This window comes from Melanostigma gelatinosum, assembly GCF_949748355.1.
Source record: "Melanostigma gelatinosum genome assembly, chromosome: 18".
Taxonomy (NCBI): Eukaryota; Metazoa; Chordata; class Actinopteri; order Perciformes; family Zoarcidae; genus Melanostigma; species Melanostigma gelatinosum.
Window position 1 is genome coordinate 16918203 of NC_136651.1, and position 13905 is coordinate 16932107.

At 40.8% G+C, this 13905-nt stretch overlaps 1 protein-coding gene across 1 annotated transcript in view; it reads right to left on the bottom strand.

Annotated features, from left to right (window-relative positions):
* The window catches only part of LOC306792353 (putative flavin-containing monoamine oxidase A), a gene marked incomplete at both ends in the record, with an annotated part of 54967 nt that overhangs the window by 10557 nt on the left and 30505 nt on the right, over positions 1 to 13905 (bottom strand). Inside the window, 2 exon segments of the mRNA XM_079289424.1 lie at positions 8224 to 8468; positions 13445 to 13545. Of these exon segments, the coding sequence (XP_079145550.1) occupies positions 8224 to 8468; positions 13445 to 13545 (346 nt within the window).

Below are 13905 nucleotides of genomic sequence, written 5' to 3' on the forward strand. Positions count from 1 at the left end.
CTGACGACACTACCGTGGTAGGTCTCATCAGCCACAACGATGAGACTAACTACAGGAAGGAAGTGAACCAGCTGGTCCGTTGGTGCCAAAATAACAATCTCTTCCTCAATGTGGGGAAAACAACATTGATGATGTCACAGCTGAGGAACAGCTTCTTCCACCAGGCGGTCAGGATGCTGAACTCTCTCCCTCCCTCTCTCCTCGCGCTCCCCCTCTCTCCCCCCCTGCCATCTCTGCCATCTCTCCCCTGACCTCTCTACCCTCCCCCTCACCCACCTTCCCCACTGCCTCAAATGGAACATACCAGGACATCTACTCCCCCTCACACCCTCCCCTCATCCAGCACCAGTCACTTTTTATTCTCTGCTGCTACTTGTTCATCCTTTATCTAGGCCCTTATGTTCTTAACTTTTTTTTCTATTTTATTCTATTATATGTTATATGTTCATGTCTATATTACACTGTGGGACTGCAAGAAACGGCATTTCAAATTTTCTGTATGCATAACACATGTGGAAACTTTGACAATAAAGTGAACTTTGAACTTTGAACTTTGAACTTTAAATGGAACTGGGTCACTGGTGTTCATTGATGATGTCACAGCTGACAGAAGTAGCAGGATGAGTTCTGAGGTGTTTAGGGTTAAACTATCTGCTCAGATTCAGCCTAATGCTACAAAACTGATTGGATGGCGCCTCGGAGTGCAGATGTATAATGACCTAAAACATACTGTGAACACAACCCAAGAGCTTCTCAAGGCAAAGGAATGGAATATTATTCAATGGCCAAGTCAGTCACTTGAGCTCAACCCAATTGAGCAGGCTTTTCACTTACTTGAGATAAAACTGAAGGCAGAAAGACCCACAAACAAGCAGCAGCTGAAGAAGGCTGCAGTAAAAGGTCTGTCAAAGCATCTCAAGGGAGGAAACTCATCGTTTCTGGTGACGTCTATGGGCGGCAGACTTCAGGCAATCATTGACTGCAAATGATTGTCCTCCAAGTATTAAAAATAATGATTATGTTCACAACTAGAAAAAGCATTTCCTGCTGAAAATGCGTTGGAATGCTGAAAACTGAAATGAATCGCAAAAACATTGCTGAAAATAGATATCCAATTCAAAAACAAATTGCAAAAAGCTTAATAATTCAAAAAGTTTAAAGATTACAAATATGAAAAGTCATATCACACCTCTCCTGAAAGAGCTGAACATTTTGATATTTGAACAGTTTCTGTGGCTTAAAAGAATTCATCAGTGGTGATATTTGTAGTAGTATAAGTATTATTGGTAGAAGTATTAGTAGCATTAGAATAAGTAGTAGTCGTAGTATAAGTATTAGTCGTAAAAGTATTAGTAATTAGAAGAAGTAGTAGAAGACGTAGTATCAGCAGTCATAGTAATAGCTGTAGTATTGGTCATAGTATTTAATATCACAGTAGTAGTAGTAGTAGTAGTAATGGCAGTAGAAGATGTAGCAGTAGTAGTAGTACTAGTAGCAGTTGTACTAATAGCTGTAGTAGTATTACTAATTTTAGTAGCATGAATAGCAGTAGTAGTAGTAGCAGTTGTTGTATAAGTAATAGTAGTTGTGGTAGTAATAGCAGTAGTGGTAGTAATAATATTGATGTAGCAGTAGCAGTAGTAGTAATAGTAGCATCAGCAAAAGTTATAGTAGAAGTAGTAGTAGCAGTAGTAGTAATACTATATTAGCAGCAGCAGAAGTAGTTGTCGCAGTATTAAGAGCATTCATTTTTTTAACAAAAAAGCCTAATTTTGAGCTTGTTTAAATACAGTTAATCCATGGGGCTTTTATTTTGAAAGGGTGGTGCTGGGTGGGGGGAAAGGGGGAGAGGAGACCAGTGGTGTATAGTAACGAAGTATAAATACTTCGTTACTGTACTTAAGTAGTGCGCATGTGTGTATGTGTGTTTATCAACATCACTAATTGGTGCACTCTAAGCTTCTCAATACACACCCATTATAAAGTCAGAAAAGGGCTGAAAAATCATAAAAATGAAATTGCTGCAGTTCAAAAAGTTTAAAAGATATCAGAAATTATGAATTAGTTAAGGGTTTTCTCAACATTTGAAAGTTGAAATGGTGTCTGTAGCTGAAAGTATGAGGAAGTTGAAGGATTTGAAAGTTGAAGAAGTTTAAGAGGATTTGAAAATCTTCTCCATAGAAACCCATTCAAAAAAAAGTTGCTAAAAGCTTAATAATTCAAAAAGTTTAAAGGTTAGAAATATGAAGAGAGATAGCACCCCTCTGCTGAAAGAGCTGAACATTTTGATCGTTGAACGGTTTCTGTAGCTTAAAATATGAAGGAGAAGAAGAGTTAAAAAAAAAGGGGGACGGAAGAAATAGTGGAATAATAGTGGAACTAACATAATTGTTGGAATGCTTAACAGCATTCCAACAATTATGTTGGTTTGTCTAAATACTTTTGAGCCTCTAAAAATGCAGATGACTGTAATTCCGAAACGGTGATTGAGATATTTTTTGTTTTTTCCATTGAATTAAAGCTGAAAGTCTACACTTCAACCATATATTGACTGATTCGTTTAAAATCGATTGGAGTTGTGCAAAGAGGCAAAATTAGAAACATTGTGTCACAGTCCAAATACTCATGGCCCTGACTGTAACTCCGTTCATGGAGTGGGGGGCTTTTGGCTTGTAGTTGATGATCTGTCTGAGACCTCTCCAGACAGAAGCAGAGTCACTTGCTGAGAGCTGGTGTGGCAGTTAAGTCGTTTAGCGTCTCCCGCCGCCTTGCTAAATCTGTATTTTGACTCTTTATACAAGTCCTTGTCCCGACTCCTAAATGCCTGATCCTTGTGCAGCCTTAGCTGTGTGAGTCCTGCTGTAAATCAGGGTTTGTCGTTGTTATAACTCACGCTGGTGCTTGTTGGAACACAGCTGTCCTCACAGAAGCTGATGTATGACGTCGCATTGACCTTGACTGAAAACTCACTTGATTAGCTGCCTTTGAATTTTCCAGTATTTACAAGTGGCAGACAATAAAAAGATTTTAGCTCAAATGAAGTGCAATGTGTCCAACAGATCCATAAAACAAATAATCATTATTTGTATGACTTGATATCCTCAGTGAACAGTATTTATGATTACATGTGCCCTCCTGCAATAATGAATAATAATGATACATTTTATTTATACAGCGCTTCTCAAAATTCTCAAAGACACTTTACAAACATTACAACCGTTTTAAACACATTTTAGATGCATAAATAATTTTAAAAAAGGACTTTGCAAAACGGCTTTCTCCCCAAAGTACACAAGCAGCTATAAGGTCAGACATCGCAGCATGTGACGAAGAGTTGGGACCCAGGCTAGTGTAGAAATCGGCATATTTTAGCAATAACTGCTGCAGAGAAGTTGCCACCTTTGGCGGCTTAGCGGTGGACACAGGTGCAGCTAATTAACTCTACTCCTCATAGCCACCGGGCTGCTTACACCTGGACCGAGACCTGTTGGAATTGTCTTTCAAGACCAATGATAGCGCACATTGTTTCTCCCAGGTACCGGAGCATTGCCGGGTATTCTTCACTGCATTCAAACCATACTGTTTTCTTGACTGCCACATGAGGAAAAAGTTTTAAAAAAAATGCCATTCTTGCTGAACACCACGGAGCCACGTTTAACTCACGGGAAGGCCCAGTTAGTGCAGCTGGCTGTCAAGTGAGAGAGAACTTGAAGAGCAATACCGGTAATGACCGGAAAGATGTAATTGTCACACAGCTCGGCGCAGACACTCGCCACCTTCAACTATTCTCAGGGTGGGTGAAGCTTATGTTTAACCCCTTGGCTCCGCTGTGCTGCTGTTTGTTCATTTGTATGTCACTCACGTCCACGACTGCCTGCTTTCCTGTGGATGGTCAACATTGTCGCTGTCCTTGGTGCTGAATCGTGGCTGTAGTGATGTGTTGGGAATGCAGAGGCATGTGTCTTGTTTCTGTCTTTTTTTTCTGTTGTGTTGGTGTATATCAATGCCTGTTAGTTCCGGTTTGGTTCCGAATGCCTTTGAACGCCTGGAGGCTTGGCCATTTATTCTTGTTCAGCAGCATCCGATAGGCTGCCTCTCTATACACCTTGTTGCTCACATGCAGTGGCTTTGTGTGCGTCCCCCATGTGGGTATCAGGTTGTTTTATTTTGTTGTGGCTTGGACACTGTACTGTATGTTGGGTTGTTGGCCTTGATTCAGCGTGGGCTGGCTTAAATGGAACCGGGGAGAACAGGCAGTTGATCCAGTGCAAGCTGGTGATAACAAAGACAAATAGCCATGTTGCCAGACTACTGTTCAACAATCAGTGGGTGTTGGTGATACTCTCCAGGAGAGAAATTGGGACTGACAAAAATCCTGTCAATCAACCGTGTAATTAAGAGATAACGATTAAATCCCTTTGTCTGAGATGTTTTCATTGTATGATTGGTTTGTGCAGTTCATTCTGACGAGCAGATCTTGTTGTTCCCCTGTGTGTTGCCTAATATTTCCTTTTAAAACAACAATGATTTAAGAAAATGAATTGTGCCGATGACTGTTGTATCTTCCAGACAGAATGTTGATAATGGATAATTATCATAATGGATATGATGTAAAAAAAAACCCAGATTACATCAAATAAGTCCAACAATGTTATAAGAGCACAATGCTAAATCACACTTTTACTTTCTACATCATCAGATAATGAACACTGTTGGCACAGGAAGCAAATTGGTGCTGCAGGATCATTGTTTTGACATAATTCACGTCATGATGCATGTTAAACACAGGAAAGTTGCTTTGGCATGAGGAGCAGAGGCAATCCTTTCAAACATTAACTTCAAGGCACACGATAGGTTACAAAATGAAATCTGAACACAATTGCCGGAGTTGAATTACGTCACTTGCTGATGTAATTCCAAATAAAAGAACATTATAAACTTCACGAAGGCAGTATTTATTGAAGGCAGGTTTGCTGAGTTGCGTTATGGTGCTCCTGTTATGCCAGTATCACTAAATTTAAGTCAGAATAGCATGCTGCAGTATCCTAGCCACATCGTCTTAAAAAAAATGCGAAGAGTTGTTTATGGTGACAAATATCGATAAGACTGCACTGCAGTGTATGCATTTTTAAAGCCGGTGCTATTGCCCGAAGGCAAACACGAAGGCAAGTTCTACGGCAGGCGTTTACAGAGGCTACAGTAATTACAGCAACCCTAACAAATGGGTACAACAACACACAGTCCACCGTGCAGAGTAGAGGGTGCTTGTGAAAGACTCTGATCTGTACTCTTGTTTTTCATTTATGTACGACATTTCAGGATTTCAAACTTTCAGGGGCTGAGAAATTCATAATTGCACATCATCCTTATCTTGGGAGAATCAACATATTGAGCAAACTGGCTTCCTTCCAGATTCATTTTGAAAAACAATATTCCCTCTGCATGATATGACTCTATTATATGAAATGCGTCGATGTGCCTCTTGAAGCTTTTCACAGTGAAATTGGGAAACTAGCGCCCACGTTGTTGTTTTCCAGTAAATGTATGTACTAGGCATTACAAAAGAACAGAGTTCAAAATAAAAGTGACCATGAAATGAAGCTTTAGTGTCAGTCCACTCAGGAAGACTTTACTTTTGTATTCTTAGGCCTGTAGTTTATTTTTCATACATCTACCATGAACTCCTCATGCATAATTTTCCTTCCTGTCATTATTTGGTGCTTTCGATCATGATATGAGCTGGTCTAAGCAGCTGGTCTCTTCTATCCAGTAGCACAATGACACACTTTACATCGTTAGTCTATCATCTTGCTGCTGTCTCTTTTTAAGTATGATTGTGTCTGTGTCTGTAGTACGTTCACAACGCTGTTACACACGCGCCTCCACCTCCTAATCACACACGCGCCTCCACCTCCTAATCAACGCCCAGTCTTCGCAGATTGATCATTCCCCCCACTGGGGGATTGATCTTGCTGCAGCTCAGGGCAGACGGCCCTCTATTACAAATCTCCCTGTGGAGTCTAAGCACCAAATGTTCTGTGAATGTTCACATTCAGTCAACAAGTCATTCTGTCAATAATTAATACATTTAAAACACCACTGTGTTTAGATTAGTTCAGTTTGCTACGATGATCATGCTGGAAAGCAGCAAAGGGTTAAATCAGACGTTATTTTCAAAAAGATATGAAAATATTGAGATATATATTGTACATTGCTGCCAAGATTAAACCCATCAAGAAATTATTCATAAGCCATGTTGCTAGGGCGCGTTAGGGCTGTATCGTTGAAAAAAATCAGTACCAATACCAATACCAATATCTTTAAAGTGATACCAATACCACTTTACCAATAGCAGTACTTCCATCAATACCTATCATGTGAATGGAATCTCTGTCTGTATACTGGCTAGCTAATTGCACTGCACAGCCCTCACACAGAGTCCTGCATTGTGAACAAGTGTAAATGAAGAAAACAATGACTATAAATTTCACAAGCAAGCTTTGAAATGGTCACATGGTTGGAAAATGGCCAAGGCCAGGTTTAGGTGTAATCCCCATCTTCACATATGTCGTTGGTGTAAGAGTAGCTCAATGTGCACAGCGAGTAGGTTGTTGAGCGACAAAGCGAGAGTGACGGTGGATGCAAACATTAAATGTACAGTACAGTTTGTCACACGCACACACACACATACACACAACAACAAAACAGGGACTGATAATCTGATCTGCCATTCCCCCAGATGGTTGGATTATGGCATGCATGCCTTAAGATGGCAATAACATAGACCATTTGATGGAACCTTTAAACAGCACAGAGTCGCTGAAATAGCAGAGCAATCTGCTTTACCCTTCATCTCAGAGTGTAAGGTCAGAAAAAAAAGTTGTTGCATGAAATCTGTTCAGAAACTCAAATCCACCTGACAGCCATTACTCTCGTGACTGTCAATCAAAAATGGACCAAATCAGAGACCAAATGGTGCAAATAAACGTACACATATTGGTGATGTTGAGCTTTTGGTCTTGATTCAGACTGGACTGGCTTTAATTAAACCAGGGGCAACAGACATCCAGTGCAAGCTAGTGATAACAAAGACAAACAGCCAGCAATGGCGCCAACGGAGTCTCAGACTACCGTCCTATGATCAGTAGGCGTTTGAGGACTGACAAAATCCTTTCAATCAATTGTGCAATCAAGCGATTAAATCACTTTCTCTGGGACGTGATCATTGTGTGACTCGTTCATCCATCTTTCACCCGTTTGAATGTCTGTTGGTGGTTTTGTGGGTGCACAGACCCGCGTGCGACTCTGCTCCAAGCCCCTCAAGCAGGTTTTATGGATCGCTGGGAAACAATGCGAGGCATGCCGTACGAAAGCTGCATTTTCCCACTGCAAAGTGGTTTAAACACAGCATAATCCCTCTGAAGCCCTCAGTTTACGAGCACAACCTACATTTTCCGGTCACAATTTTCAATGTTAAAAAAACAAATAAGATAGGATGTGAATATCTGAAGTTGCTTTCTGTAGGTACAACTATAGGAAAACAAATCTTATTCATCATGACCAAATCATTAAAGTCATTAAAGTGAAGGTTCAGGAGTCATTCAGTTATTTTCCTTCAGAGGTTTTATTGTAATTTAGCAAACAAGAATGGGAAAAGACTTAAAAGCCTTCTTAAAAAGAAAAATATATATGTAATAATATAATGTACTCACTCAAAAATGTAATAAATTATATTATCATTATCGGACTGATAATTGTACTATAATCTTTAAAGAAACACAATGACAGAAAACATAACTCAACTGTTTTAAGAGCACTTTTTTGATTTACCATATTAAACAATGCCACAAATAACACATGTTATAATATGAATTAACATTATAGGATATCATTCAAATTAATCTAATTGAGTTGAACTTTCTATGAAATACGCAGTACATGAAAATCAGCACAGAAAAGGGAAAAAAATCTTAGATATTAGTTTTCAACTTTTTTTTGCAACCCAAGCAAAAAAGGGAAAACGTCAGCTATCAGAGTATAGAGATCAACGTTTTGTGAGAGCCCCAGCTAAACTAACTCGTTCATTAACCAAACCAAACACTTGTTTTACAGGTTTCTGTTACAATAGCAATATATTCTGCGTGGTTGTTGAAAATACATTCGTCAAGTAACTTTTGACCTTTAGCAATGCATTTTGATTCTGAGCCAGCAAGAGGACTGCACCTATTGCCAGTGTTGCTACGACCATAGCTTTGGTTGTGGACAGGTACGTGTGTTTAGACGATGGTGTTTTCTTCACAGCATCCTTGACAGTAAGACTGTGCTCAACTGCTTGCTGCTCCTCCTGGGTCAGAGTCATGGGGCAGAGTTCAGCCAGTACTTCCACAGCTGCTCGCTGACCAGCTTGTACTGCACCACTCATGTACCCATACCAGAGGGTGGCTGTCTCTGTGCCTGCCCAATGGATCCTGTGAATCAAGAAAATCAATGAGCCAAATATTGAACACAAAGCTTTATGTTGTTTGAAAAAGACACGTTCATTTTATCTTCCTTTTGGATTAATTGCATCCCTTTACACACATTTAGAGATTATCTTAAGATATTAACAATCAGTTGAATGTAAATCTGTTGACATCAAGTCTCTGTTCACTGACATTTGCAAATACAGGTTTCCACCAGAAAAGTTGTTGGACCCGGCGGTCAAGTGTGTGTGTTTCTGTGTCACTAAAATAGAATAGCACTGGTCCTTAAAGGTCAGCTCACCAACCTGGTAGGTTGCTGTCGCTAGCTTCAGGTCTTGAGGATTTGTTCACCGACAGCCTGAACTGTGTACTACATCTCTACATTCACAGCTTTAACATTACTGCCAACATCATGCTCACTGTGAGTTACACACCCGCTCGCCGTCTCTCTCTCTCTCAAGAGAGGTAAAGCACGCTAACGTTAAGCACACAGCCTATGCACTAATTGTTCCTGAAAGCAGTCTGCGACTTTTATAACGTATCGTTCTTTACAAAACCAGCTTGAAAATGCTGCTACTCCTTGAATTTCTGTCAATGGTGCCCAAAAACATCAGTCCACAGCCTTCGAGTTGAACATACCGCTGTCAAAGCAGAGCTGGAGTGTGCAGACTGCAGGGCTTCGTTATTGGCAAGATGGTAAAATTCAAAAACAAACAAAAGAGCATCGGTAGCATAAACCACGGAAATATAATAATACAGTATCGGTCTTTGGAGAAGGTAGTTTGCCAAAGTCAAACCCCGGGTGTGGGAATAGTTCAGGGAGGCTATGGACAAGGACCTTTGGTTGTCCTCCAGGAAGTAGTTACAAACTGTTAGATAACTCAGAAAGGAAAAGCAGGGCACGGGTCAGGCTGTGTTCTCGTGGTATTTTCGAGCACTTTAAAGGACCTCCTGAACCCAACTGTGGTGGAGAGAGGACATTGAAGAGCTCCTCAATTGCTGATGTAGGCCCCTTTTTAAATTGCCAGAACGTGTCACAATGACAAATGTCGGTTCAGCTGGTTCACATAAAATCAAACCTTGCTCACCGGACCAGCAAAAGCATGGATTTACCCAACACTTTTCTTGAAGGGTGCAGACAAGAAATTGGATGAGTACCGGTAGTCAGGACTGACCAAAGGTTCAGTGTGTGCCAAAGCGGCAATGAGAAATGTTCAGAAGCATTTTGAGTATTCAGTCCAGCCTACTGAAAGATGCCACTTGAGACTTCATCAGCAGAGTACCCAAGAAGAATTTGACCTCAGACTGAAAGGCCTTTTGGCAACATGTCAACAAGTTTGGAGTTTGTAATGCACACCACCTGTCTAGCCACTGAGAGCTTTAGTATCCTGATTGGTTTCCTTAAACTGATCCTAAAAAATGAGTTTGTTGAAGGTGCCTGACGTCGCCCCAAGTATAGGACCTTTCACTGGAACACAGGGTGGTAAACTTTTGTTTCAGAGTGCTCTGTGACACATTTATACAGCAGTGACTAGGCTAGGAGTGACACAAACCTAATCACCACTGAGACTTTAACACAAATGATAACGAATAACAAAAGCAATGTTTTCACCAAGTATGGTAATAAAACATGAAAAAGGCAGGAGTGGTGTAGGGAGAAATCAATCAACTCAACCAGAACAGCAACATACATTGCAGATGGTAGTAAACGGTATAATGAGCAGCAGCATAATACTGGGAAGAGTGAGAGCTTGTCAAACTTACAATGACCGCTTTGTGTTCTTGATTGGACTTGATTCGTGCCTTGTTTAAATCGGTGATTATACGATGACTTGGGCGAAGTGAAGCAGACTTTGGTGCTCTGTGAAAATGAATGCAATGCTTTGTTTTTGTAAGTTGTGGAGAAAGGTGACGTAGGTGATTATGTTGGTCTACCATTTCAAGTCTCCAACGTGGAGGATTTCCTGAAACGCGCACTGGATTAATCTAATCTGTAAAAGCAGGAATAAAGATAAAAGAATCCCTCTGAGCTAGTGGGACGTCATTTTGACCTCCGCTGTATACAAACTGTCCTGCCGTGTTCAATTTAATCACATTTCCCAGTGTGCTGAGTCAGACACTGTAACAAACAGCAAATGAACAAAATGGATTTAGAAAGAAACCGGTCCGCATTGTTGTCACTTTAAAGACAAATACAGACTCGAGGAAGATCATCAACCTTTCTCAAGCATTTTATCACAGTGATCCAAGCATTCTGTAGAATGAACTAGTGTAATGTCTGTACTGTATATGGAAATATGTCTGACGGATTGAATGGTAGTTAATAATTGAGACACAAGGCTCAATGCTGTCCTTTCCCTACTAGTTTTACATTCTGGAATGAAGTATCTGTAATCAATGACCAAAAAACTAAAGGTGTGTGCAGTATGTCCTCATGATGACCTAATCAACAGACGTTGTGAATTGAGATCTGTTGTCAGAGTGTTTGGTGTTCTTGCAGTCGGTTCCTCACTGCTCCGACTGTACAGTCTTGTCAGTAGCATCCCCAGTGAGACATATGACACAATCATCTCATCTCTTTGAAATATATTTCCCTAAAAGCCAGATTGACAAAGTTCCACTCTGGGATAAATATATGTTTGGCGGATAATATTGCAAACCTTTGGATGTGTAAGGATCATGAATCGATATGTTGAGATGTTCATGTGATTCACATTAAGTCACAGCCTCACTAAGGTCTGATGCTTACTGGTTGTGTTCTGTACTTTGTACTGATATATAATTGCCTGTTGTATCAGTGGTGGTACAGATTAAATTCATGCAATTCATGATTTTATACATTCGGCCTCTGTATTGGCATATCACAATCACAATGTTGGCAGGATGGGATCCTCTCAAGGCTGTTTCATGCAAATTCTAGAAGCAGTGTGGCTGCAATGAGTCTGTTCCAGAGGACTCTACTCTATGTGGAGGAGATTTGTGCAGCAGGTCTGTGGCTCGTGTTCATCACATTTGACCCCTTGAATGCTGTTTCTTTAAGTCCATTCTATGGTGCAAATGCTCTGTAGGGATCAGGCTTCTAGACGTAGTTGCTAACAGATCTTCGGGTCAGTGCTGGGATTAAACCTAAAGAGCTTCAATCCATTTCCTTCATCCACGATTGATCTTTCAAATCTTGAACACTGAGCTGACCAAGAAACCGACTCTTACAATAACTGTTTTTTTTGTTTTGGCCATCTGGGGGAAGTGTGAACTCAACATTGACATATCATCACCTCATTAATGTATATGAACAACGGGTCAAACATTCTATCACTGTATCTATGTTTTCTGGCTTTTACCAACACCAAAATGTCCCAGTGGAGTACATGTATTAAGTACATTAAGCACTCATGTGACGTTGTGCAAAGGATAGGTGTTTGTAATGATCATTTCTTGCTGAGATGTTGTATGTTGGTGTGCAGTCAGGCTTTCGATGTACACATTGGGATGTAAAGATCAGACATTGCCCCTTTTAAGAAGGAGATGTCTGTAAAAAAAAAGATGATACAACATATTGTAACACTACTTCTTTTGGGCTCCCTGAGGAATCATTCTAGTGTTTCAGGATGAGGAGGACTAATCCTGAAATAGCTGAATGGATCCAAACTTCACTGTGTGGTCACACAGGGATGAAGTGCTAAGCCTGTAGACCTCCGATGGAGAGCTCCACTTATAATTATCAGTTAGGTGCCATAACTAGACTTGTAGACATTGTTATTCTCTGCAGCAATTTCTGAAATAGCAAAATAAAAAAACATGTTTTTTGACAAACTGTTTTCTACATTTTAAATGTATTCTGTTAGACTCTTTGTATCTTAGGTTGACTGAACTAATCCTTCTCTGTTGGTAGTAATACTCCAAAAAATATGATGAGCACCACAAACAACCATGTTTTTCTTTTGAAACATTTCAGCGTCCTACAAAGCAACTCCAGTGAGCGCAGAGTTTATTCTGCATGCATGTTGTGGTTGTTAACTCAGTAAAGCATGAACCCACTGGGGTCAATATATTCTGACTTCTTGCTTTTTTTTCTTCTCACTCATTATTGTCTCGACTCTCTAACCCCAACTAGAATTGAGCAGCAAGGTCTTCTGTGTAAAGATATTTCATACTGAGCACACATAGTACCCACTGAGGATTATCATTTTTAGTTTTTTAAATAAAAACAACACTGTATTGAGATTCTTACTTTCCCAAACTAAATTCCATAACCTACCAGACTCTACTGGAATCCGACGTGCTATTATGTACATTATGTTTGAAGCACCAGCAGCAATTTTGTCAACCGAGCATGGGCTTGTCTTCATTACACGTGCTGGGTTTGAGTCAAAGCCACAACGTGTCCTTGAGGATCCATGTTCTATAGGGGGTAGGAATGTGGATAAGCGCTACTGCCCCATGCTGCTGATTGAGTCAAGTTATGCAATGAGCTTCCTCTGCTCCCCACAGACTTAATGTCATTATGGAAATACATTACCTGCATCCTCCTCCCCACCTCTCGCTCTCCTTCTTTCAGCCGTATGCATCTCTGAACAGGCCATGAGAAATGGATTACGGGAACTTTTCCATTGCTGACGACCTCCTGCCATTTCTTTAGAACTGGACGAATGTGTATCAATCAGCGAAAGGCATAATAACTCCCACGACTCGTGTCAATGATTTGTAGGCATTGTGTGCTCGTGAGTAATACCAGGTTGGCATGATCATCCAGCATCCACAGTCACTATCTCACTGTCATCTGGTGTAATGGTGCAATGTACCGAACTATGAACTCCAGATTTAGGTCTTGAAAAGAGTTTAAATGTTTAGAGACTCACATCGGTTTACTCAACATCCTACATTAGTTGTGGTGGGAGTCTAGAAGAAAGGTGACTCTCTTGGGTCTGGGGAGATGGAAAGGTGCGATGCTGTGGTGTATTTGTCATCAGTGGGGTGATTACCTGCCACAGGGCTGCCTCAGGCTGGGGTGGTAATAGGTTAGCAGACCTGGTGCCATGACATTAACAGGGCAGCCCCCGCTGTAGTCCTCCTTAGCCCAGTCCTGTAAAGTGACATTTACATGTATTTAATGGCACAGTACAAAAACATTGCTTTGTTTCAATCAACAATTGACAATTCCCTCGTCTAATTTAATCTGAGCACATTGTACAGCCCCCCCCCCCCCCCCAGACAATACCGAAACATACTGGTTTAGCTGTTTTTTAATCTCCCGTGTGATATTAACTGCAATATTGCACTTTAAAGATAGTAACAATGTGTCAGGATCCAGGATTCCCCTGTCTGTTGTGGTGTGCCATGTGCTCTGTTTGTCCTCTGCCTTCAGACACCTCCCAGGGCCGCACCCTTAATCGTGCACGGCTGAGGACACTCAAGCTGATCACCTCCTGCAGCCTGACACACC